This window comes from Bactrocera dorsalis, chromosome 5 (assembly GCF_023373825.1).
Source record: "Bactrocera dorsalis isolate Fly_Bdor chromosome 5, ASM2337382v1, whole genome shotgun sequence".
In the NCBI taxonomy this organism is placed as follows: Eukaryota; Metazoa; Arthropoda; class Insecta; order Diptera; family Tephritidae; genus Bactrocera; species Bactrocera dorsalis.
Genome location: NC_064307.1, coordinates 46,468,584 through 46,496,205, shown reverse-complemented (window position 1 = coordinate 46,496,205; position 27,622 = coordinate 46,468,584). Strand labels below are relative to the sequence as shown.

The 27,622-nt window shown below is 33.5% G+C and overlaps 1 protein-coding gene across 3 annotated transcripts; it reads right to left on the bottom strand.

Annotated features, from left to right (window-relative positions):
- On the bottom strand, nt 1-27,622 carry LOC105232888 (uncharacterized). Of its 3 annotated transcripts, XM_011214779.4 has the most exons (16): nt 27,468-27,621; nt 27,040-27,296; nt 23,504-23,631; nt 14,702-15,788; nt 10,784-10,950; nt 7,934-9,225; nt 6,028-6,386; nt 5,799-5,944; nt 4,922-5,031; nt 4,231-4,364; nt 2,957-3,288; nt 2,556-2,877; nt 1,337-2,499; nt 961-1,278; nt 554-894; nt 1-401 (listed from the first exon to the last, which is right to left on the bottom strand). In XM_011214779.4, the coding sequence occupies exons 2-16, from the start codon at nt 27,277-27,279 to the stop codon at nt 259-261; spliced, it is 6,282 nt and encodes a 2,093-aa protein (XP_011213081.2). In that variant the 5' UTR covers nt 27,280-27,296; nt 27,468-27,621; the 3' UTR covers nt 1-258. The 3 variants fall into 3 exon arrangements, with proteins under 3 accessions (XP_011213081.2, XP_049314400.1, XP_029409101.2); XM_049458443.1 differs by lacking the exon at nt 27,468-27,621 and having other exon boundaries at nt 27,040-27,309; XM_029553241.2 differs by lacking the exons at nt 1-401; nt 554-894; nt 961-1,278; ... (3 more) ...; nt 4,231-4,364; nt 4,922-5,031 and having other exon boundaries at nt 5,795-5,944; nt 27,468-27,622.

The following is a 27,622-nucleotide window of genomic DNA, read 5'->3' as shown; positions in this document are numbered from 1 at the left end:
TAGTTTTCAACGCAATGCTTGTTAAAGCTGTAACATTTTGGTTTATTATCAAATTATGTTTTACTCTGTAATTACAGATAATGATTCACAATTATATTTTTATCTTACATTTAAACGCAAGCCTCCGTGCGCTAAATATATATATATATATATATTTATATATAATATTTTCCTTGTGAAAATTATATATATACTGCTGAATACACTGACTTCTTGGAACTTAAAAATAAACGACACAATCATATTTAACATATTTTCTTAGATCTTGCGAGTTATGTCTATAACACCTCCAGGACCGGGTAGACTGCTGGGAGAACCCATCAGATAAGTATCAATTTGCCGTGCAGCTTGTCGTCCCTCAGTAATGGCCCAGACGACCAAAGATTGGCCCCTTCGGCAATCTAGAATTAAGCGACATTTGTTAGATTAAGAATTAATTTTCAACTAACAGAAATACGAGTGGTAAATATGCTCATGCCATAAACATATTACATGGAGCAGACGCAAAACATTTAAGTACTATTACATACATACAGAACAATCGTAAACTTACCACCAGCGGCAAAAACTTTAGAGTTAGAGGTTCCGAATTGTCCATTGCTAGCTTTAATGTTTCCACGACCATCAAGGTCAAGCCCAAGTTCTTCCGGTACAGTTTTTTCAGGGCCTAAGAAGCCCATTGCCAGTAAAACTAGATCTGCAGGGTAATACTTCTCGCTACCAGGTACTTCAGACATTGACCATTGTCCTTTGGCATTTTTCGTCCATTCAACCTCAATAGTATTTATAGCTTTTATGCTGCCATTTTCTGCTATCAATTCTTTTGTTGTCGTGCAGTACTGACGTGGATCGCGACCGAATTTCACACGCACTTCTTCATGCCCATAATCAACTCTACCAATTAAAAACAAGTTAATTAATAAAATTGTACGTATTAGCAAAAATACGATTATTAAATACCTGAATACTTTAGGCCATTGTGGCCACGGGTTGTCGTTAGCGCGATTTTTGGGTGGTTCAGGCAATATTTCAAAAGTGGTAATACTTTTGGCACCTTGTCGTAAAGCCGTGGCCATACAATCGCAGCCAGTGTCGCCACCACCGATTATTATTACATGTTTATCTTTAGCTGATATTATGTCATTTTGACCACCGAGCTGTTTCTTTTGTTGGGCTTCAAGAAATTCCATAGCAAAATGTATTCCGTTTAAATCCCTGTTTACTAGATTTAAGTCTCGCGGAGAAGTGGAACCAGTTGAAAGTAGTAATGCATCATACCTAAAATAAATTATTTGACATGTAATTTTTTTCTTTAATCTGCTTTCAATATACTCACTCTTCTAGTAACGTTGTTGCTTTTATATCTTTGCCAATATACGCTTTCGTTCGGAACTCTATTCCTTCATCAGCCATCAGATCAATACGGCGTTTCACTACTGCTTTAGATAATTTCATAGTCGGAATACCGTACTGCAACAAACCGCCAGGCCTATCATTTCTTTCAAAAACAGTAACGAAATGACCTGCTCGATTCAATTGACATGCGGCGGCTAAACCAGAAGGTCCAGATCCTACAATTGCTACACGTTTTCCCGTACGTATACTAGGAATGTCAGGTTTCATCCAACCTTGCTCAAATGCATGATCAATAATGGCACATTCAATATTTTTGATAGTCACTGCTGGCTCCGATATGCCTAAGACACAGGCCCCTTCACAAGGTGCTGGACAGACTCGACCAGTAAACTCAGGAAAATTATTCGTTTGCAAAAGTTGTTGTAAAGCTTCTTGCCAGTTGTCTTTAAAAACAAGATCATTCCACTTAGGAATGATATTTCCCAAAGGACAACCATGAGCATTCGATTGACAAAAAGGAACACCACATTCCATACACCGTGCAGCCTGTGATTTCAAATTTTTACGAATATTTTGGAAATTATAAACTTCATCCCAATCTTCTTGCCGCGCATTAGCGTTGCGGTACATATTTGCCTCTCGTTTGTATTTAATGAAACCTCGGATTTTATCCAAAGGCTGCTTTAAAGGCATATCTTGCGTGCCATCTTTTATTAGTAGTGTTTCTTCTATATCTTTAATGACCGGTTCAACAGCCGCGGGCGATTTAGCAGGCTTGATTTCATTTGTATTAGAAATTGGAGTGTTTTCCAGTTCTCGTAAGGCTTTTTGATATTCGTATGGGAATACTTTCACAAATTTGCTCTGACTTTCAGTCCAATTGACGAATACTTCTTTTGCCACTTTTGAATTTGTTTTATTTATAAAATCTTCCAGAAGACTCTTAATAAGAGTTATATCTGTCTCAAGTTCCAATGGAAGCATCTCAACAGACTCTGGATTCACTTTGCTTTTAAAAGAGCCATCAACGTCATAAACGTAAGCTATTCCACCAGACATTCCCGCGGCGAAATTTCGACCCGTCAATCCTAGAATAAGTACCACACCCCCGGTCATGTATTCACATCCATGGTCTCCAACGCCCTGAAACAGATTAAATATGAAGTCAATATGTTAAAGGTTGAAATCACTGAAAATACCTCGACAACAGCTGTAACCCCAGAATTCCTTACACAAAAGCGTTCAGCCGCTATACCTCGGAAATAAGCAGTGCCTTTTGTTGCACCATACAAGCAAACGTTGCCCACTATTACATTTAAATGCGATTCAAATACTGAATTGTCAGGAGGAACTATTACGACGCTGCCACCACATAGACCTTTGCCAACATAATCATTAGCATCACCTTTTAATGTGACATTTACGCCGGTCGATAGAAATGCGCAAAAACTTTGTCCAGCAGATCCTTCCAACGATATGTCGATGCTTTTGCCAAGTGGGAGACCATCCTCTCCATATTTGCTGCAATAAACAAATTTATTGTAATGGAAAAAAATAAAATACAGAAAAGATGACCAAGTTCTTAAAGAGATCAGCTCACCAAGCTATATGATAACTAAGCGTGGAACCGAAAGCACGCTCCTCGTTGTTTATACGCATTTTGATATTAATTTTATCTTCTGAGCCGTTTATAACGTTTTGTGCCATTTCAATAAGCTTATTGTCAGCCCTTTTTTCCAGCTGGAAATTTTGGCTTACAGAACCTCCTACTATGTTTACTCCGGGCCGTAGTTCTAAAGCGTTTTTCAATAGTAGGGATAGATCTAGGTAATCAGGTTTATTATTTCCTTTTTTGATTACTTGAAGTAAATCAGTACGTCCAATTAAATCTTGGAATCGACGAATTCCCAAATTAGCCATGATCTTACGAATCTAAAATGAGAAATTTGTGCTTTTATGATAATAAATTCATCGACAGCTTGAGCCATAATTAAAAAAAAAAGTAACTCTATGTTGTTTAAGAAAATGAAAATTATTGCCTATGAATTTCGAAATTTAGCTATTGCTTATTATTGTTTTCCACCCTTTCGTTAATGTTTCAGTCAGAAATTGTGATAATTCCATAAAGGGGCAAAAGTTGGATCATCGAAAAAAATAAGAACGTTTTCCAAAATTATTTTTGCAATTAGCAATATTTCAATCTTCAAAAACAAAATTGTGCGATTTTCGAATTCGCGCTTTATGTCTATAACTTCGAAAGCTAATATGGTATCGCAGTGATTACTTTACATAAGTAAAACTTATGAGATCCTTAAAAAAACTGTTGATCGTTTTTTCCAAACGTATACAGTTGATGACAGAAAATGCCGTCCTCGCGTGGTTCGAATCAATTCAGCTATAAAAACTGTTCAGTTCACTGCATTAGCAGAAATCCTATAGAAAACGAAAAAATTTATGCAAAAATTTCCAAACACGCACATGCACGCACAACACAAATTATTCCAAGGGTTCAACGTGGTCACCCTCCAGCTGCTGAATGGTTTGGTGGGGAGATTCCTGAAAACCGTTAGAGTTCTTCACTTCTGTGATGAAGGGGATAAAACTGCGGCGAGTCTACCAATAAGAAAATTTAGAAGGTGTGATATAGCAGTCAAGCAATACTCTTGTCGATGGAGAACATTGAATCTTTCACCAAAATTCTGCTCCAGTACACAAGGCAATATTCCTGGTTTTATTAGTAAATCAACTATTAGGGTTTGTAAGACATGGTTTGTTATGGCAATACCATCCAAATTTAAAATACCAATAAAAAATTTGTATAGGATATATATTTGCTTTTATTGTTGATATCTTATAATATTCAATCATACTTACGTCTTCTGCTAACATGAAGAAGAAATTAATCACATGTTCGGGCTTTCCGGTAAACTTTTGGCGGAGTACTGGATCTTGTGTTGCGATGCCTACTGGGCATGTATTTAAATGACATTTTCTCATCATAGTGCATCCTGAAATGAAATATATTGAAAATACATTTATAATAGAAGCTCTATGTAAAAAAAATGTATGTCTTTTGAATTACATATATACTTCTATGAGTCAAGTTGGAGCTAAAACTTGATAATATCATATTACTTTCAAATTCTTGATTTGACAAATTTATCTCTTGGTATTAATACTTTCTTATACTTTGAATATGAGAAGATTTTTGAAAATATGTTTCATATACCGATGTGTGGAAAATATATCTCAATTGAAGCAACGCAGACCGAAAGCGTGATACTTAATTTTAGAAAATTAAATATTGAAATACAAATTGTTTTTTTTTTTTTTCATATCCACGAGCGGAAGAAAAGTAATATATACAGAAACCGTTATAATGTAGATAAATTAGCATATTACCCTTTGTTATAGAAAAAACTAAATAGCCCCAAGCTAAAACAAAACGTTAACAAGCTTCATAATGTAAGTATTACAGGACAGAGTAAGATTAAAAGCTTTGATTAAGAAATATTCATATACATATGTATACATATAATTTATAGCTGAAATTGTTGGTACTTACCCATAACAATTAAAGGAGCTGTACTGAAACCGAATTCATCAGCACCAAGTAACGCCGCCACCACAACGTCAAAGCCGGTACGCAACTGACCATCAGCTTGAAGTATAACCCTGTAAGAAAGACAAAATGAGTTTTCAGTCAGTAACAGAAATTTTACACCAAAATCTAAAAATTAAAGTACTGTTCTTATGCTAGATGTCGATTTATTTAATCTACTTTATACTGTTAGATTTATGGGCTAAATGCCGCACCCGACAATAAGGTGTACGAAAAAAATCCAACAGCCGATAAAGCGTTGTCAAATAACGATTTCGGCTTCTCCCAATTTTTAAACGTTTGTTAAATTTCCAAAACAGGATACCATAGCGCATAGCGACTTTCCTACAGATTAATCATCTTTTTGAAAATGTTTTAGACCACAATTGCGGCCGCAATCTACGACATCGTAGAGGACCTTTTTTACGTGTCATTTCAACAATATATTTAAGTATTATACTAAATAAATATAAAAAAAAAAAAATTTGTATTCGTCATGAATGTATTTATTTATAAAAAAAATTGCGAAAATCAGTGATTTTTCGGAGGGTCACACTGAGATGATCCCTTAATAAAACCTTATTTACTTTATAATTAAATTTTCTTACTTTCCCCGTTCTTATAAACAATCTATTCCTTATTAGCGTCTAGCATAGTTGTGCCTTCGATTCGTAGACACCCCTTGTGCGCTTATTCTGAAATAAACTTTTTGTGCATTTATACAAATTCACAATATAATTTTCTAACTTCAATCCTTAATTGACAGACAAATAATTTGTGTGTACAACTTTCGAGGATTCTTATTGTTTTTTTAACAACAAATAATTTTTATTTCAATTACCTTGAACGCAGATTGTTTAAAACAAGAACTTGATGCGTTTCGGCCACACCCAATTCCCATGGTAGTCCAGCATGCTTAATACCAGTCCAAGAGCTTGCTCCTGTTCCGCCGTCATGTCCTGATATAACAATATGTTCTGCTTTACCCTGCAAATATATAAAGTTATTTTAGAAAAGCATTCTTTCATTTACATATTATTTTTAATAAATATTTTTATTTTGATAATAACCTTAGCAACCCCGGATGCTACTACTCCAACTCCGACTTCGGAAACCAACTTAACGCTTATTCTTGCATTCGGATTTGAGCATTTTAAGTCATATATAAGCTCTGCTAAATCTTCAATTGAATAAATGTCATGATGTGGTGGTGGTGAAATAAGGCCCACACCAGGCACGGAATGCCGAGTTTCTGCAATTTCCTTCGTAACTTTATATCCAGGGAGTTCCCCACCTTCTCCAGGTTTTGCACCCTGGGCCATTTTAATTTGTAGGTCGTCCGCATTTGCCAGATATGCTGCCGTTACTCCAAAACGACCTGATGCTATTTGCTTAATGGCCGATCTCCTACTATTTTGTGGGTCTTTTTCTGTAAAGCAATACAAATATTTTAGACTTTATTAAAAACTATCAATGTATCTAAATACTAGTCATAGCATAGTAAATAATTAAAAGGAAAATTATTTAAAAGATAACGGAAGCGCTAAGGTCAAGTATAATAAAACATTTTTATGTTCGTAATTTGAAAGGATAAAGGCAAGGAAAAAAGTAAACCTCGACTGTACCGAAGCTATAATACCCTTCACATCTAAAAAAAACTTTTATTCTCTAGTTTTTATGGCAGCTATATGCTTTAGTGAATCGTTTTGAACAATTTCTTTGCAGATTGCACCGTTACTTGGACAACAACTCGTGAAATATTTCGTGATTACCTCCTCCAATGGAAATGTTTTCCATGTAAGCTCTGAATTCTGATCATTCTGTTTGTATGGCAGCTATATGCCATAGTAATAAGATCTGAACAATTTTTCGGAGATTGCATAATTGCCTTAGGCAATAACCCATGCCAAATTTCGTGAAGAAATCTTGTCTCAAATGAAAAAGTTTTCAATACAAGCACTTGATTCCGATCGTTCGTTTTATAATGTGCATTAGTGACCGTCATGCAGATAATTCATATATATGTATACTATTTGGAGTCTCCAAAGTTCCCCTCTAGGTTGTAACACATTCTTGGCGAACTTAATATACCTTGTTGTACTTTATATAATAAGAAGGTTGACTAAGAATTCAATATATTATATATTATTTGAAAAAGCAAATGGATTGCAATGAAATCTGGTATAAAGTCAACCGAAAGAGTCGAAACTTTTGATATTATGTAACCTATTTTTGACATAAAGACATATAGTTGCCAGAAAAAGATAATCCCTGAGTTTCATTAATATAACTCACACATCGACCAAAATATATAGTATGAAGTCAAATGGAACTTTAAAAAATCTTCTGTTAAGTACATATAAGGGCCCCATTGGAACTTATGGCCAAATTTTATCCATTTCAGCTCTACGCACTAGCGCTACCAGGAAAAGACATTCTCTAAGTTTCATTGCATATTTTAAATATTAACAGCTATTTTCGGTTAAAAGACAACCATAGGCCCTCGTGTAAACGTATTCGGTGTCCGGCGGCTTTATAAGTTATAGCTCGATTTCGACTATAAGATAGTCATGTCAATACAATATTATGTACCGAATTTTGTTAAAATACACAAGTAGCCCCTGAGATTTATTACTACGATAAATTACATTTTTATATGCTTAGCTATAGCACTTTATATGTTTTCGTTTAATTGGCATTCTGTGGTCGTGGCAATACCAACCTCTCTTGAGTACCAACGAACATATTTAGCAGGTTTCATCATGATATCTAAATTTTTGCTCAAGTTATCGCTTGCACGGACAGACGGACACATAAGCAGTCACCCGGAATTCAACTCCTTTCGTCATCCTGATAATTTATATATTTATAACTCCATGTACATCTCGATTAGTTTTACAACCGTGTAAATATGCAATTTTAAAATTGTATTGATTCAATAATTTATTTTAGCAATTATAATATATGTATACTCACCTAAGTACCGATCTGCATTTTCGCCACCTTCGCCGGTATTACTTTTTCCTCCAATGCGGTTCATTGTAATAGCTAAAGTTTGATGTGCTTCAAGAGAAATGCTGCCAAAACTCATAGCGCCAGTAACGAACCGTTTCACAATTTCTGATGCTTCCTCCACTTCGGATATATCTATTGGCTTTCGATCGGTAATGAATTCAAGTTGACCTCTAAGTGTGCATTTCTTTACACTGTCTAACGTTGTTGCTTTAAATGCCTCAAAAGAGTCCCAATTTTTATTTATTGTCGCTTCCTGAAGGCTTGCAATAGAGGCAGGTTCATTTATATGAGCCTCGCCTCCATTACGCCAATGATAATTGCCAGGATTTCGCAGGATACGAGTGTCACACAACGTACTGCCATATGCCATATTGTATCGCTCCAAAGCTTCCTTTGCTACCATTTCCAAACCAATACCTCCGATCCTACTCGCAGTTCCTCGGAAGCATTTATTTATGAGCTCTGCACCTATTCCTACAGCTTCAAATATTTGAGCACTCTTGTACGATTGTAATGTACTAATGCCCATTTTGGCCATTACTTTTGCCACTCCCGTCTCTATAGCCTGGGCATAGGCACCATAAATTTGTTTGTCACTTACATCAGGACTAATGACGCAATCATCACGTAATGCCTGTGCTAGCTCAAAAGCCAAATAGGGACATATAGCATCTGCACCATAGCCAAGTAATACACAAATATGGTGCACTTCTCGTGCCTCAGCTGTCTCTACTATAATACCAACTTTCATACGTTGCAAAGTTTCAATTAGATAATGATGTAATGCACCCAAAGCAAGTAAAGCTGATACAGGTACTTTACCATGCCCAGCATTCCGATCAGAAATAACGAGCAACTGATAACCAGAAGATGCAGCGCGGTAACCCTGCCGACAAATATCGTCAATGCAGTCAATATAGCCTTTAATTCCATCTTCAAATCTAAACGTAATGTCCAAGACCTTTGTTTTCCATCCCCTATGAGAGTTTCGCTTCAACAAATTGATATCAGGAATACTTAGAATTGGATTCGGCAACCATATTCGATGGACTTGTTGGTTTGATGGTTGAAGTAAATTTGCTTCGGGTCCTATAGGGCATTGCATGGACATTACAACCTTTTCACGAAATGGATCGATGGGTGGATTGGTTACTTGTGCAAACAATTGTTTGAAGTATTCGTATGGCAACGGTTGGAAAGCAGATAAACATGCTAGTGGGGCGTCGTTTCCCATCGAGCCAAGAGCTTCTTTTCTGTAATATAAGTAAACACGGTGATTATTGAAAATAAAATTATATACATTATAAAAAAATCCTGATGAGATATCCTATATGAATTCAAACATTTATAAATAAAAAATAATTAAATAAAAGTTTAATTGTTAAATTGTATTAATCCACAGTTAACTATAAAGATGACGATGCGAATGAGTTTTACGATGTTTGTCAGTCCATTCAAATATCAATTCAGAGTAGATAAAAAATGTACATATTCCTTTATTCGATTAGAGATAACGGTTTTCATATAAAAGTGGGTGGTGCGACATCTATTTTTTAACCGATTTCCATCCATTCTGTATGTAACATCTTTGCCGTAGAATTAAATGCCTCCCTTGGCGACATTATCGTTTCGTAATCAATTACTAATATATTCGAGAGGACAAACACATTTTTCGTTTGGATTTTCCTTGATTCTTTTGGTAATGCGATCAGACACTCCTTGACTATCCTTGAGCGCACTTTCAGTGAGCGGATTTAATGTGTACCACTCTGCATGAAGCTGCGTAATACTGAATCAAGCAAGCACAAAACTGTTTAAAAAATCTTATCCACCGAAAATTCGTGAAAATTCAGAGTCACAATACTTATTTTAGGACTACGTTAACTTGAAAAAGTGCTCAACTGAAAAATAGACCCCCTCATTTCATTAAGACATAAAAAAAGTGATTATATATTATATATACAAATGTTATATGGAAAGTAGGCGTGGTTGAGATTCGATTCCACTGAAACATAAGAATGTCAAGAAAATGCTATTTGCCAACGCTTCACATGCTTACTGTACGAATTTTATGGTCCACCATAAGGAATTTGGAATTTTCTGAGACAGTAAATACTATTTAAGTCTCTTAGAGAGCATAGCTACGTCCACTTTTCAAAAAATGTTTAAACTACAGATAACCTCCATAATATGATACTTGAACTAAGTCTTTGTGACCTAATGCTGGCATAATCCCAAAATCAAATTATCTCATCTTGAATCGACGCAGTTTAATATACATATATCCCTAAAGGTACCTTGATTAGTTTCAGGTGTTACAAAGTACCGTTAAATTAATAAAATAATAGGGGTATTCAGACCAGCTTTGTTAATTTGTTAATCGTTTCTCGGTATTTTTTTACGTGGGTTTTGTTTTTGTAAAATTAACAGATTATCGTTTTACCGAGTAACGAAGTACCAGACTGGCAAGCATGATAGTTTGTTTGTTACTTGGTAACATCACTCAGCTGTTTTGTTTGCGTTATTGCCTCAAAAGTTAACTTATTTCATTGCGAAAAAATACATTTGCTGCCTACTACAAATTAGTTTTTGACAAATTTTTCAAAAGTAAGTATTTAATATAATTGAATCAGCTGTTTTAAAACAAAATTTACACCCATTACTGATGTACAGCGAAAAGTATGTTCACAATTAAGTGTTTTAACGAAGTATCAACTAACGAACTAACAGATTAACAAGTTCGGCCTGAATACCCCTAACAATACTATGAAATATATGTGAATTGAAATGAAATTATAATGTTGTACATACCTAGTACTGAACATAGGTACAAGAAGCATATTAACAGTTTCGGTTGTGTATCCAAAAAGAAGAAGCCTAGGGTCCAACGGGTAGTTTGTCAGTGGGTTTATAACAGATTTATTGTCGACTGAATCATCTTGTAATATGTTCGCATTGCGTATTTCATCAATAGTTATCTAAAAAATAATATATTATGAAGAATAAAAAATATATTAGCGACTGTGGTGAGTGTAATAAAATTATCGAAATTGATGATAAAAACTGCTTGGAAGAGAAATTTAATGTTCAAACTAATATTTAATCTCTTTCAAAAGAAAAACTAAGGCAATGTTCAAACACCGTCAAAAACTTCGGTTGTTTTATTTAATAAAAGTGTCACTGTTATATATATAATTATATACGTAAATAATTAATAAATATTCCACTTTCTTAAAGTTTATTATTGTTACTATTATTAAAAACAAGAAAAAACCTTAGCTATAATAACCCTTCACAATTAAAAAAACGTTTCCATACAAAAATTTGATTTTGTTCGATGAGTTAGTATGCAATAATGGTCCGATGTCGGCGGCTCCGACAAGCAGCTTCTTGGTCTCTCACTCGAAAATAACAGGATAACCATCTTTAATTCACTACCGGCTGACTTATACTCGAATTTATTTAGTTGTTGCAAAATTAGCTATGCTATTAGTACAGTCAGGCTTACAGCTTACTTTTGAGTCGAAGTATTTTTTTGTCACTCCGAGAACTATGTTGTAATTTTTCTTGATGTAGTTGTCTCGTGGCTCCCTAGATAAATTTGAACTATTGTGTGAAAGCAGTAATTACGCATTCTCTTCTTTATCAATGTTATCATAAACTTTTTACTCTCATTTTGTGAGTCAAATTTTATTTCGAAACTTCGGTGCAAAACTTGCTTACTATAAAGTACATATATAGTCATTTCTGTACACATTCGCAAGTTCTGCAGTCTCTGCATGACCGAAAACAAAAAAAAAACTATCACACTACTAGAAATACAGTACAGTATTGTGAGAAATATGTTTAACAACCTAAGTATTTTGAATAGAAAAATATATTTGTTTATAATAAATTGTCAAATTTATAACTAAATGTCAAGTATTGAATACTTGTTTTTCAACATACTTATTTACAAAATTTAAACTTACCAACTTTAGTTCCAATACATACAGATTGCAATAGAGAAAATATATAATTATATCGTTATTAAGTATTTAGAAGATCAGATATGAATAATAGCAGCATCAGCAAAGTAAGCGAAGAAAAAATTACTAAATATTATTCATAAATATAGTCATTAGGGTTAAGAGCGCGGAGTTGCTAAGCGTTCGCACTAGGGTGGGCCAAAAAACGAATTTTCCTTAGGTGCAATGAATATGTCGCGACATTTTGATCGGGTATTTAATGAATTTTTGCAGAAATTATTGTATAGTAAAAGTAAAAACTTATTCCGGTAGGGAATTTAACGTTCTTAACAATAATTGATAATTTATATAATCAACAAAGTTGGAGAACCTTGATATAGCCTTAAGTTGGTGCTAAAATCACTGTAGACTTATGATATTACATAAAAATAGTAATGAAAGCCATACAATTTGTGATAATATAAATAAAAGTAAAACAAATAATAAAAAAATTTTAATTTTTATAAGACTTTTTACCATGCTATTGAGAAATGTTTTTTTGTCACTTTTTTCGATAACGCTGAATAAAAAAAAATATTAATTATCGAAACATGATTTTGTGAAAAAAATAAAAATTATCGTTTACGATTTAAGACCGGACTTTGACCTTTGACCAACCCTAGTGAAAATAAAATTCGGCACTTCAACTAAAACTTTTGTCATCTTGATAAAAATTGTAACATCAGTTCACATTTAGTTACCAAGGTAATTTCTTTTTTATGTTAGTGATTTATTTTAGCTACTATTCTCTGCATGCTTTGCGGTCATGTTTAAGGGGCTATACCAGTGTGACACTTTCAAAAAAAAAAAATTTATTTGCTTTTTCGATAGCCTATATTTCCAAAAATATCCTGTGAAATCGGCAAGGTCGTATCTTGAATAGTTTTTGGATGGCAGCGTTCTAAAGAGCGACCGCTCGCATATACACACATATACAAGTGAAACTTTAAACGCATTTTTCAAAATTGCTGACATCATAACTCAACGAGAAATTAATCGATCGACTTCAAATTTAATCTGAGTATTGTTGAATACATTTATTATACACTGACCATCGATCTTTTGGATTGGTTGAAAATTGTCAATTTGGCATTAAAAAAACGACCATTTTTCCCCTAAAAAACGATTTTTTTTTCAAAATTACGCCATTTTGTTAATTTTTGATGCCAGCAGTTGGAGCACTTTTTTTACCACCTCCAAAGACATAACTCCGTTAATTTTCAACATTTTTGTAAAAAAAAAAAATCTTAAATTATAGCTGAAAATATATCTTATTCCGTTCAAAGAAGTTCGAAATATTCAATCGCGTATTTTCTCTTAAAAAAATTTACGAAAATCGCCTAATTTTTCATGCGTCACACTGGTATAGCCCCTTAATAAAAGTAGTGTTATATTCGCATCTATCAAAAATCTCGGTCGGGGGAAAAAGTGTGGGGTAAGTAAATTAGCTGATGAGAGCTTAATTATCTTATCTCCAAAGTAATTAAAAAGTTTATAACTACATATTAAAAACAATGCACACATTTGAACTTTACGGTCCATAGCATATTTTGAATTTTTTTTTTCAGTAAGAATTTTTTTGTTGTTCCATATATTACTACTTAACATAACTATTAGTTCAATAAATACTTTATCATATGCATTGATTACTTTGTCCTTATCCCTTTATGTTTAAGAATTTTAAATCCTTAAGTGCGCACACTCTACTCGAACGTCTCTAACCTTCATGTGGAATGATATATTCGGTATAGTCAACTAGAAAGTCGAAAATCGCTATTTTGGGGCCGAACTGATTTAAAGTCAACCAGCATATCCAAAACGATTTTATGAAGTATATGGGCGCTGAAATGATTCATAAACAGATTCCGCCCATTTTCGGTACCGAACTATATCTAATATAATACGTTGATTTAAATTTGTTGACATATCTTATTATTATAGGTTTCGAGTGAATGATATGATAGTGCTACTCTGGGAGTCTACCATATCACGAACATAAGTATATAAGAGTGGCACAAATAATTTATCATTCCTCCCATCCACCTCTGTTAATCGGTGTTAACATCGTTAAAGAAACAGGGCTTGAAAATCGTCGTGTTACCATCAGAGAGAGAGAGCAGATGATCTCAACTATTGATCGACTCAACACATTTTAGGTAATGATTTGGATAGAAAGTCTGTCAATGTTAGACTCGTACCAAAAAACCTGAATCTTTTGTAAAGTTCGAGTAGAGGTCGCTAAACACATTCTAGGTTCATTAAATGCATCATTACTGGTAACGAGACGTAGGTTTATAAATATAAATTCGAAACTGACCAATAATCTGGCGAATGGCGCTCCAAAAATTAGTCAAAACCCAAAAAACTAAAATTCGCCCAGCCGAGGCTTTTAACAAGTGTATAGAATTAGATTAAGCATTTTGAAGGCGATAATAAAAATTTTTATTGAATTTTTTTTCTAAATTTAATTTAAAATAATCAATGGGAGATAAACATTTTATTGTGTACTATCTGTGAAAGCAGAGAAATTTTCAAATAAATTTATAAACTCAATATTCGCTATAAGCGTGAAAGCTCACAAAAAGTCCAGCCTTCGTAATTACTCACTTTCAGCAGGTAGTTACATAATAATCTCTGTACTTAATATATTCAAAAAATTAATTGCCAATTTTTATTATCGCTTTAGTCATAGCAGTCATAGCAGAAATGAGAAATTAATTACCTTTTGCTGAAGCCACTCTGAATGTGGTCGAGATCTAGCGATGTGCTGTTTTAATTCCACATCCTGTATAAGCTTTTTTTCTTTGGTGTCAACTAACAGCATTCGACCTGGTTTCAAACGACTTTTCAAAACTACCTTTGATGCATCAACATCATAAACGCCCACTTCTGATGCCATTACAAGTACATTTTCATTTGTCACATAAAAACGTGATGGACGCAATCCATTTCGATCGAGTACAGCTCCAATATACCGACCATCGGTAAACGAAATTAAAGCAGGACCATCCCACGGCTCCATTACACAAGATGACCATTGGTAAAAGTCTCTTTTTTCCTGCGGCATGGTCTTATCATTTTGCCAGGCTTCAGGAACCATTGTCATTACAGCCTCTGGTAAAGAACGTCTGCTGGCCATCGTAAGAAATTCAAGAACGCAATCAAATGAGCCTGAATCCGATAGATTTGGTTCAACTACAGGGTACAGTTTTTTGAGATCCTCCCCAAAAAGCTCACTCTGCATAACACCCTCACGAGCCTTCATTAAATTTACATTTCCTCGCAAAGTATTTATTTCTCCGTTGTGCGCAATGACACGTAAAGGATGAGCACGTTCCCAGGACGGAAATGTATTCGTGGAAAATCGAGTATGAACCAAGGCCAAATAAGTTTCGAAATTCGGATCTTGGAGATCGGTATAATATTCCCACAACTGATCAGAAGTGAACAACCCTTTATAAACCACAGTTTTGGAACATAATGAGCAAATATAGAAACGGCGCCCTTCTTTAATTAATTCATGACTAGAACGTTTGCGAAGCACGTAAATTTGACGATCGAAAGCCTCTTGACTTAAATCTGAAGAACAACCGACAAACACTTGTCGCGAAAGTGGTTCCGATTTCCGTGCGACGACTCCAATAGCATCTTTGTTTGTAGGAACAGTGCGCCACGCCAAAACTTTAAGCTTCAGTTCTTCTGCTAATTTAGCAAAATCAGTTTCTACCTCAGAGTAGGTTTTTTCGTCGCAGTAAATAATGCCTGTTGCATAATTGCCGAACGCAGGTAAAGTTACACCGACGGCGGACCTGAAATTAATTAAATAATAAGTTTAATAACATACATACATGTTCAATAATTGAATAAAAATGTCTTAGATAAAATACTCATATGCCTATACAAGGTGTTTTCCAAAGTAAACAGTATTTTTTGAATTTAGCGCCCCCTGGTGACGCGTTAGAATCTGCTATCTTTATCGAGTGGGCATTTCATAACATTTCATCAATTGGAAGTTAAGTTATTGCGTTTTAAGTGTCAGTATGTTTGTGTTATCGGTGCGAAAATGAGCTTCAAACAAAGAACCAACATCACCGATCACCAGAAATTTCATCGAAACTGTGCGTGAATTCATTAGAAATCATCATTGAAATTCATGGAAATGGAATTGAACATCTCCAAAACATCGATTTATCGCATTTTGACCAAATATCTGGCTTACGAAAGGTGTGTGCACGGTTTGTTCCGCACAAATGACCGACGACCAAAAATTTCTCAGAATCCAACATTCGAAGCTTGTGACCAATTACAGGGTAGGCCATTTAAAGTTGACCCATTTGTTTCTAAAAAAAAGAACAAAAGAAAACAATGTTTTTTGTTCATTTCAAAAATAATTTATTTTGGTCCAAGGGGATTTGTTTCAGCTAATATTTAAAAATTAGATCGCGTAAATGGGCACCTTTAGCTTTGACAGCTAAATGCACTCTTTTTTCGACATTTTCCATGACTTTGGCCAATGTTTCGGATGATATGGCGGCTGTTTCACGTCGAATGTTGGCTTTCAGTTGAGCTAAGGTCTTTGGCTTATTAGCGTATACCTTGGATTTCAAATAACCCCACAAATAAAAGTCTGGTGGCGTCAAATCTGGTGATCTCGGTGGCCAGTCAACATCACCATTTTTCTATATCAATCGCCCGGGGAAAAATGGTCGCAATAAATTGATTGTTGGTCGAGCTGTATGGCATGTAGCCCCGTCCTGTTGAAACCAGAAGTTATCCATGTCATTTTCGCGAATAATGGGTATCACAAAATCCGTTATCATGGCTCGATAACGCTCACCATTGACTGTTGTCGTGGCTCCATCATCGTCTTCGAAAAAATACGGTCCGATGATCATATTCGCGCAAACAGCGCACAAAACTGTTACTTTTTGGTCGTAAAGAGGCTGTTCTTCAATTAATTGAGGATTTTCGGTGGCATAAAATCGGCAATTTTGCTTGTTTACGCCTCCATTCAACGAGAAATGTGCCTCGTCTGACATGATGAGTTTTCGCGTTGAGTTAACACAATTGAAAAGTTATTTTGAATATAAAGCTGAACAATTTCAGCGCGTTCTTTTGGAGTGTACTGTTCCATGGTATAAATTGTCTTTGAATGACGCTTCTAACGCGGTATGACATTAGCCGATTTGTCAGCGCTGTTAAAAGTTACAGCGTTGCCAGATGGGTCAACTTTAAATGGCCTACCCTGTATTTGAACAAAAATCACATTTTAACCATTAAACACTCCCCGTCTTCACCTGATATGGCACCGTGCGACTTCTTCCTTTTCGGAAAAATGCATTTGCCCATGAAAGGAAAGCGTTATGTAGACGGCTTGCACCGGCATACTGGCGATGTATGATGCGTAAGAATCATGTCACTTTATGTTTGTTTGTTTTGTAATTTTGTTTTGATAAAATTAATATAATTTTTCGCTAAATATCGAATTTCTTCCTTCAAAATCTGAAATTTTAAAATTACAATAAACCATCTCGGCGTTACCCTTGGGAAAACTTTTATCTAAAGAATGAACCTTGATTTTGGATACGGTAAAGTTATAATCTTCTAATAATTGCTGCTCTTGCCGTATTTTTAAACATTTGTGAAAAATTTACCTATTTTTCTAATATTATATTTTAATGTTTTGGGATTTTTTTCATTTAAACATTTTAGAATAAAAATTAGATTTTAATTTTGGATTAAAAAATACATTTATAATTTTTATTATTAATTAAAAAAAATGTATAATTAAATTAAAAACTAAAATTTTTAATTCCCAAATCTAAATTCATAATCGATAAAATGTAAGACGTTCGATATGTAAGTGCTCAAGGTAATGAAGAAAATGGCTCGGTACGAGTTTCTAATCAAAATAGTAGAACACGAAAATAATAAATTCTAACACAATTCCTTTTTTACTTATAATTATTGCTGCGGATTAATGTTTTTCAATGTGTTGTTGGAAATTATTTCATCTTTTTTTTCAATTAATGAGGATTTAAAAATTATTTTTAATTTTTGAAATAAATTTAATTTTCGGGATTACAAAATCAAAAATACAATACAAATGTCAATCAAAATTTCTCTTGAAGTCATTAATTGCAACCCTGGTCGTCTGAAAAAATAGCACGTATGTTTTTGTACGAATTAACCACATTCTTACACGCCCTAAGCAAATTTGGTTGATTTAGGGGTTGGAAGACGTGAACATTGAATATTTAAGGGGGCGCGGTCACGTTCAATTCTTTAATCGATGATCTGTTCGAAATAGTAGACTTTGGTCCTAGCCGTTTTCGAGGCACCTGGACAGAAACCCAACCACGGTGGTTATCGAAATAAAAAAAAGTTATAGTTCATTCGTTAGATAATAGTTTTTCTCCAAGTAAACGCCTTTTCGAAATTTCAAATATCAACTTTTTTAGAACACATTGAAAGAAAAACTCAATGTTTGCGAAACAATTACTAATTATCTTAATAGTCAGCGTTACCTGATAAATCTGTACATAGAATGTTCATAATGTTCATAATTTCAAAACGACCAACTAAGTTGTTCTTTGCCTAGCTCCTCTTATTAATGCTGTACCACTACGGTCTATATTTTTCTAAAAACTTATTAAAGTATAGCCGAGTGCAAATTAGTATGATGTAATCATCGATAGCTTTCCACGAGGCATATGACACGGTAAATCATAACAATTATGGAATCAGAAGTATTTTTCTTTGAGATAACACTATTTATAAAACAAATAAGGAAGGGATAAGTTCAGGTGTAACCGAGCATTTCATTATCTTGCAACTTGCCAGGATCAAAGACTAAGAAAGACCAAATTCAGGTGTTGGCAAAACTTTATTTTAAAAATGTTGAGAAAGAATTCAACGTTCTTTGTTTGTCGAAATCGAAGTTATATGGGGCCTTAGGCAAGTTTTCACCTTATGGTATCCATTTTATGTACAAAGATGCACCGTCATTGAAAATCATGCTCTCCTAATTTTATTAAGGTAACTCACATATTTGTGAAAATATGTATGTATATGCGGTATAAAGTCAACCATAAGTTCCAAAATGTTTCTATTGCGTATGTAGATGATAAAGTAGTTATTGATCCGACTCAACATACTGGTATAATAGGATTTCTGCGAATTTCTATTATAAATCTTACATATTCAGTATCTAGGGGCTTCAACAGTTTTGGTCCGGTTTGAACACGCTTTGGTTATAAAATGGCAAACCTCTGACACACTATTCGTGCAAAGTTGTACCCCGACTTATTCATTGGTGCTTGCTTTGCGTACTGGAAAGTGAAAGAATCAGATGGAATTTAAAATAGTGTTATAAAGGAAGCAGGCGTTGCAGTCCGATTTCACCTTGATACTGCAATGCAGACGTTTCCGAAAAATGTTACCTACCGAATTTGGTTGAACTCGGTCCGGCAGTTCCCGAGATATAGCCTTTTACCTAAATGTAGGCGGTTTCACGCCCACCAACCCAAATTTAACACCGGCTCTTATAAAGCCCTATCGAACCATCTCGGGTGTAAAAAATATGTCTTTGGCTTATTTAGTTATTGATTTATCGCATTTTTAGTAGTTTTGAACCAAAACGTTATATGTGGAGTGGGCATGGTTATCATCCGATTTCAAGTATATGCGATCTGTTGTACCAAATAACAGTTTTGTATCTTAACTTTCGGGTTAGTTATGGCAATTTATAGGTTTTCAATTCTTGACGTTTGGTGTACGTGGCAGTGGGCGTATCGGTGGTTCGATTACGCCCATCGATGAACTTTGTCATTATATCTTTGCCTAAGGAACACGGACGGATAACTCCATATCTATCTCGAATAGTTTTAGATGATATGCACAACGGTAAGGAGAACAGAACTATTATACTCTGTAGCAACATGTTGCAAGAGTATAAAAAATGAACATGCTGCTTTATATAGAGATATGTAAATCCGATAGGGGTGATTTACAAGAGAATAAATAAATAAAAGTTATTACTCTGGTGCATTTAAAATCAAATGAATGCGTATTAGCAACGAGGACTTCTTCAGGTGAAATATAAGAATATTCCTCCGATTCTGTACAGTCGTTCGAATCTGGATATACGAAATTAATTTAACAGTATAAGGGGTTAGCCCTGTTTCACAATTAGTACTACATAAATACAATTCAATTCATTTTGTTTTAAGACCTCTAATATCTTGATAATACGAATTTAGAGAATTTCCGTCACTCAATTTTTTATTTCCGCAATTTTTAGGTATTACAGCGACATCTATTTTATTAAGATTTCTACGATTGGATACAAATTCGCGTATAACTGCACTTGAAATTTTTCGATATGTTTTTATCATAACAAAAGTGAAACTTACGGGGCATCTCGACACGATAGAATTTATAGAATACTAGCTGTCAAACGAATTGCCATTGCCATTGCCAAATCTGTACGTGGGCATTTGCTAGCATGATAGAATCATTTGCGCAAAGGCGTAGGATAGGTAGGTTCGAGCTGATGTAGCGCATGCTTTGAGCTCTTGAAAATTTTATTTTATCATTTGCGAAATGCCGTCCGGTAGGTAGCTGATGTAGCGTACGTTTGAAATCTTTTATGTGGAAAATAAAAAAAGGATTAAGATCCTTTTGTTTACAAATGTATTTCTGGGAAAAATAAGATAATAAGAAAAGGAGAAAGATTCTTTTTTTACAAATGTATTTCTGGGAAAAATAAGAATTCATATTTTTGGACTATTATATAATAATTGCGGCATAAATTTTATATACCAATTGAAATAATATATTTAAAATGCGCAATAATATTTTGATTTATGCTTGTAGTTTATTAAATTCAAGACTTCGCTCATTCCCAACCCAATTTGCATAATTTTTCTGTAAATTAACAATATTAAACTAAAAATTAATTTTTTGAAAAAATGTTATTTTGAAAATGTACTTTATTTTTATAATATAACACAACCGCCTTAATACTTGCTCTTCTAAATTTCATATTGCCAAATTGAAAATGCCGTCGGCATATGTGCAAATGGGATATGTTGCCTCTTCAAAATTTTCATAGGAATGAAAACTGCGCTGTCAAACTGCTGAAGTGACAGCTTCTAGCTTACTAGACATGGCAAACTAGATAGTATTCTATGTCTAGTAAGCTATGAGCAATGTGGAGTCTCCACAGGCTATGTGCACGGCAATGCAGCTAGTATTCTATAAATTCTATCGTGTCGAGATGCCCCGTTACGGATTTCAATATCGTCAATTTTTAAATGCCCCGAAGTGTAAGACTTAATTTCATCAACCGTCGTATCCTTGGGGTATCTAGAAATAAACACCATTTCTTTAGGTGGTATTACAATTTAACTTTTAATGGGAAGTAACCATATGTTCTGACGCTTAATACTGTTACTGTAAAACTTTAGAGGAATTGTGCTCTTTAGACAAAGAAAGCTTTCACTTTGAGGGAAGATGAAGAAAGATATATGTATAAGAATAAAGTTCGGAGGGAAAAAACTCTTCTGAAAAGAAAATTTACAAATTTAACGTCTAAATTTTCAGTGAATAAAATCTAAGATTATATCAAAAAAATAACAATTTGTTTAAAAAATTATATGTAAAAACAACCACAACATTATCGAGTTGAATTCGAACAAGAGAGTATACGGATAACTCATTTTCATATTTTAGATCAGTTTTACTATTGTGAATAGTTCAAATTACAAGTGAAAATACAAATTTGTTTTTTTTTCTTGTAGTTTTAAAACAAAAGCCTTAAAATCAATTATTGTAATTCATAAAAAAAAAGAATTTATTCACTAGAAAGAACCATAGCACTATTGCGTATGCGCCAGAAGACTTGCTAGCGTAGTGAAGCATCAGAAGTAGTGCTCGATTTTTTTACAACCCTATTCTAAGAAAACCTTACTAATTTCTGAGGAAAAATTGTGAGGTTTATTGTGAGGTTATTCTTGCTCAAAAGTCACAAGAAAAAAGCACAAAAACTCACCATATGAAGTGAAAAGCACTTTGCTGTGAAGCAGCTGTTTTTTGCATATTTATTAAATATCAAAATGTGAAGCAGCTGCAGCATTACAGCATATTATTTAAACATAAATATGTACATATCGCTCATTTGCTGCAAGACCGCCATAAATCAAAACACGTGATTTTTGAGTTAATGCTGCAGAATTGTTCGTTATATCATACTTCATGTTGAGTGAAAAATTCATATGAATACCTATTATATGCTCCGCTTGAGAAGTGGTGTCACCGTGTAAGGTTGTAGTCAGTTGAAAACTTTAAACGCGTTTTCTGGAGAATCGATTTTTTTGACTTATGCCGGTCTTGCAGCAAATGAGCGATATATGTATTTTTAGTCATACTTAGAAATACGCAAAATGTACATATATTTATAATAGATAACGTCTTTGGAAGCAAATGGTTGCTTTGTAAATTTCTTGAAAAATATTGAAATTAACAAAACAAACACAACCAATTTAGCATTGTGGGGTTTGCATTCCGATATCACAATTTTGTGAGGAAAATGTGAATCGTGTTATTAAGTGTCGGTCTGAACATGGTATTATATCAATTGCTTCTTGATTTGTATACTGGAAAGTGAAAGAATCAAGCGGAATTTAAAAGTGAGCTATATGGGAATAAGGCGTGGTTGTCTCTGCGACATCTCTACTTTTGTTCAGCGATGATTTGACAATTGACGATTTATCGCTTAATGTCAATGGCGATAGTTATCGCGCCATGATAACCGATTATTTGATGCCTGAAATTGGGACTCGTGATCTCGGCTACATTTTTTTTCAAGACGGCTTCACTTCCCATCAATCAATCAACACATCGCATCAATCAACGGATTTATTGAGAGAACACTTCGGTGAACAGATAATTTCACATTTTTGGCTGGTCGATTGTCCACCAGGATCGTGTAATAGATTAGTGATATCACCCTATATTGTTAAAAGAGTGCTCAATAATGTCCAAAGGTCTGAATAAAATTACTCAATCCATATTTAAGAAATAAATTCGCAAAAAAAGGAATTTTTTACCATGAAAACCTCACCCCCCTTAACACCCCTCTCACTTTGTTTCGAGTGATTTCGATGACAGCTGATTTTGATCTTTCTCCTAATCAGGGCTTATTCACACGCTATAACAATAACAACAATAACCACAGTTTGGTAGAATTATCTCTGTTTTCTCTAATCTTTGCGATTATAATCAACAAGAATACCGAATATCAAATAAGTCCATATTTGATTAACGGTCGATACATTATATCAGTGATACAGAAATATTGATGGAAAAGAGTTACCTAATAAATAAATATCAAATTTAAAAAACCATAAGGCACTTGTACCCTTATATGGATGTAAGTATAGATTTCAATATGATAAGTAGATTAAATAAATGATTGAAAATGCATACATATACCTATCAAAGAATACTTAAGAATACTTACAGTTCTTTGGCATATAAACTATGCGGTATTGACGTCTTCACTCCTGCTCCATCACCAGTGTCATTATCGCATGCGCAAGCGCCACGGTGATTCATCCGTTCGGACAAAGTCTGCGCATCTCGTAAAATCTATAGGATTAAATTAAATAATGTAAATGTAAAGTATTTGCGGTTTACTACTACTAGATATTCATATTTTAGTTTACATAATTTACAACTCTATTACTTATCTATTACATTAAGCGTAGATAGCTACCACAGACAATTGAGTTCGTCGTCGCCATTCTGTGTATATTGTCGATTACTATCAACACTTGTGATAGTACAACACTTGTAGTAGTTAGACTTGCATGTATGCATAGTGAAATATCGATTAAATAAAGTTGTATTTGGATTGAAATATCATAGCACCCAATTTGCCATTTGTCGAAATGAGCTTATTAACTGGGAGAAGTTATTACATTGATTAGAACCATGGTGTCAAAAGTAACATCATAAATTATGCAAGTAACAATATCTTTTAAATGGGTAGAATTCACTTGAATTAAATTGAATCTTTGCTGGCGCACCCAACCCCATTAATAACTGTAAGCAAAATCAATTAGTGATCCTCTTTTACTATTTTTCAAAAGCCAAAAGAGAAAATTTTAATTCGTATATTAAGCCAATACAATCAATGAAATCATGTTTTCAAATAAATTCAATTTACTATTTACTAGTTCTTGCAACTTTTTATTACATTGACAGGCGATGTTAACAATTAACACAAATATTTTCGCTTCAAAGAAATGATTAATCTAAATAATGTGGAAGGTTAGTAGAATATAGACACTAGTATACCTGTGTTGGATACTATAACAGCATTTGACTTTGCGAGAGGCTACAGAAGAATTCAAAGCAATCTTGTTTAGTAGACTTAACTTTGTTCGTCGTCGTAACATTGTTTAACTTTTAAGCTTTGACTCTGTTTTTCGAGTTGAGTATTATTATTAAATTATGAACTTAATCAAACATAAAAAACATTCAAAAATATGGGTGTAAATCTTTACTGTTAGTGTCTGCTAGCAGACATAAAGATCAAGATTACAAGTTACTGAAACTGAAACTGAAAACTAGCAAAGAAAATATCTAAATGCGTTGTTTTCGCAATCACTTCATATAAACACTTCAAAATTAACAGTTAGAATTTTTATTTTTTGTTTCAACAGCTGTTTCTACAATGGCAGTAGCTGTTTTTTGCATGCAGAAATTCCTACAACAGAAATTGCCAGCTCTCTTAGCATCTTACGCTCTCAACTTATGTTCTCTTCTTTTAGATTTTTAGGTTTAAAAACGCTTTTCCAGTAAAAGAAACAAAATTTATATTCATATTTTGCATTCACTACTTTTTTTATGCGATATAAAATAAAAAGGTTGGATAAAAATTACATACATACATCCCCTAAATGCACTCATAGTAGTAGCTTCTGCAGCTTATACATATGTATGTATATGTATATTCTTAATACAATTCATTAATAAAACCGTAAATTTAAAAGCAATGACATTAAATATTGTTTAATATAAAACAAATTCAGTTCAAATTTAAATACGAAGTTGCGAATCTCTACATACATATGTATATGCACATTTGTATGCATATTTGCTTCTTTTACTCTCACAACATATTGCTGAAGAATATAATATTTTTGCTCACCTAACGGTTACTTGTATCAGGTTACTTTTCATCTCAGATTGCGTTAGAGTTATTTAATACTCAATACAACTATTATTTTGTAAACAATAAATATAAGTTATAAAATAATTCTTATTTTGTAAGCGAAAAATGAAAATAAAAATTTTAAATTTTTGACATATTTGTGTACTCCTTTAAAAACAGAAATTTTCTACTACTACTACATATATCCGACCCTTCCCTCATAGTGATTTTTTATTCAAAAATTATGCAACAACTGTTATTTTCTGTCCCTGGTATTAAGTTGTTCCTACACTCAGAAGAGTTCAGTTGGATACAAGTCGATTACATAAATAGTTTTGTTTTGAAACCATTTCTTAGATTCTTTTGAGATATGCAGAGAGCTATTATATTGTTTATAAACCCATCGCAATGGCATATCTTCCTTGTCGTAAGGCCGAACTGGGTCCTCCAGATTGTTATTAGTGTAATAAATGGTGTCCATAGTTCCTAACACATCTTCATAACATCAGCTTGAGGTCTCTATGCCTTATGTTTGTCTTTGTATATTTTGAGGTGACACATGAATCCCCTTCATATGACATATTGTTTTTACTTACCAAAGTTGGACTAAACAATCTCTTCAGTGCATAGAATCTAGTGCCTCGTTTACCATCTTTCGGGGCAAATGCAAGTAGCATGCTTTTATCAACTTTTTCTTATCTTTGAAGTTGACATTGGCATTTGCAATTTATTATTTGTCTGTCTGCCCCTCTTTTCATCTTCTACCAACCAATTTTTGCAGTTTAATATCATTATGAAAGTAACTCCCAAATGCTACCTTATACAGAAGCATTTTCCTTTCTAAAAGCAAATTTGTAGTACTTCGCTTTACTCAGTAGAACAACCTCGCCGTGTCAAAGGATTAGTAATAATTCAAATTCCACACTTGTTTTTATTATTTTGAATAGGTTATTTCGGACTCAAAACAACAAAAAACGCCATAAAAATTTTAACGTGCATATTAAAACCAAGTTTTTATTTTTTAACTCTAACCACGCAAAAATGTTTCCCGAAAAAAGCTTTTACTATTGTAAACATTTTATTCATGGATTTCCATGTTCGCTTTGGTTTTCCTTATTATTTCGAACACGTCTTTAGGAATAAATATTATACAAACTCCAGGCTTGCTACCGTATTCCGAGGATTCTATTCTAAAACTTTTCGTAATGGTTGATTATTGTTTGGGGATTTATTTATTAATGAATATTGCTAAATCTCAATTATTAAACTTCGCTTTTCACAAGAAGTTTTACGAAGAATCAACCAATTTATACATTTTAAAGAAATGAAAATAGCATTTGCCTTGCAATATTTTACAGGACCCAATGTAAAATGTACATAATACTCCCTGGTTTGAGTTTGACCTTGACATGACATTCAAAACTCATCTTTGAGATGTAATTTAAAGATTGATCTCTTAGGCATATATCTTAAACGATGTAGCCAGCACAGCAATTTTGCATTTTGAATATATAAATATAAGGAAAACTATTAAATTTAGGAGTTTTGTATGTAAACTGCTAATATTTAGTTTTAATATTTATATATGACTTTTGATGGAACATATTTGGCACATTGTAAATAGAATATTTAATTTGTTGTTTAAGCAGAATGTATAATTTCACCATAAACAAAAGACTAAGAAAATATCAACAATACCTTAAATATATATATATGTATATAGAAATGTATGTATGTATATGCACAATTATGTATGTACATGTATATGTATATGCATATATATAGACATTTTCTCCGGTTAGTACATAATATATTTTTAAAATTATGTCAGGAGTTACCTTATGCGACTGAGTTCCATCAATAGAAACGATAAAACCAACACCACATGCCTCATGTTCGTTCTGAGGGTCGTACAATCCTTGAGCTAATGGAGCTTCCCATATATTTGTTTCAGGGTTTGATGATTCTTTCAACAAATTTCCATTTTTTTTATTAGTTTCTTGAATGGTCGAAATATTATGTTCGCAAGTGATTTTCATGTCTTGTGTATGCAAATTTAATAGTTTATTCGTTATCATATATATTCCTTGAAAACCTAATTGGAATGAAACTTAATACATTTACTTAAATATTCAACAATATTTGCAAGCGCATATATCATGAACTAAAAAAATATTTCTGCGTGTATCACGTTTTAATTGTATATAACTAAAATATGTCACTGGCAAATATTTGAATAACTATTTTTTAATAGTAATGTACATACTTCACACGACTAAAACTGCTGATTTTCCACTAACGAATGAAGAATATGAAAAACAACCAATTAGCAAATTTAGTTAATTCCCATCGCTATGTAATCGTATAAGAAAACCGGATACTCTTAAAGTCGATATCAATATTTTATGTCGCTGTGTAGGT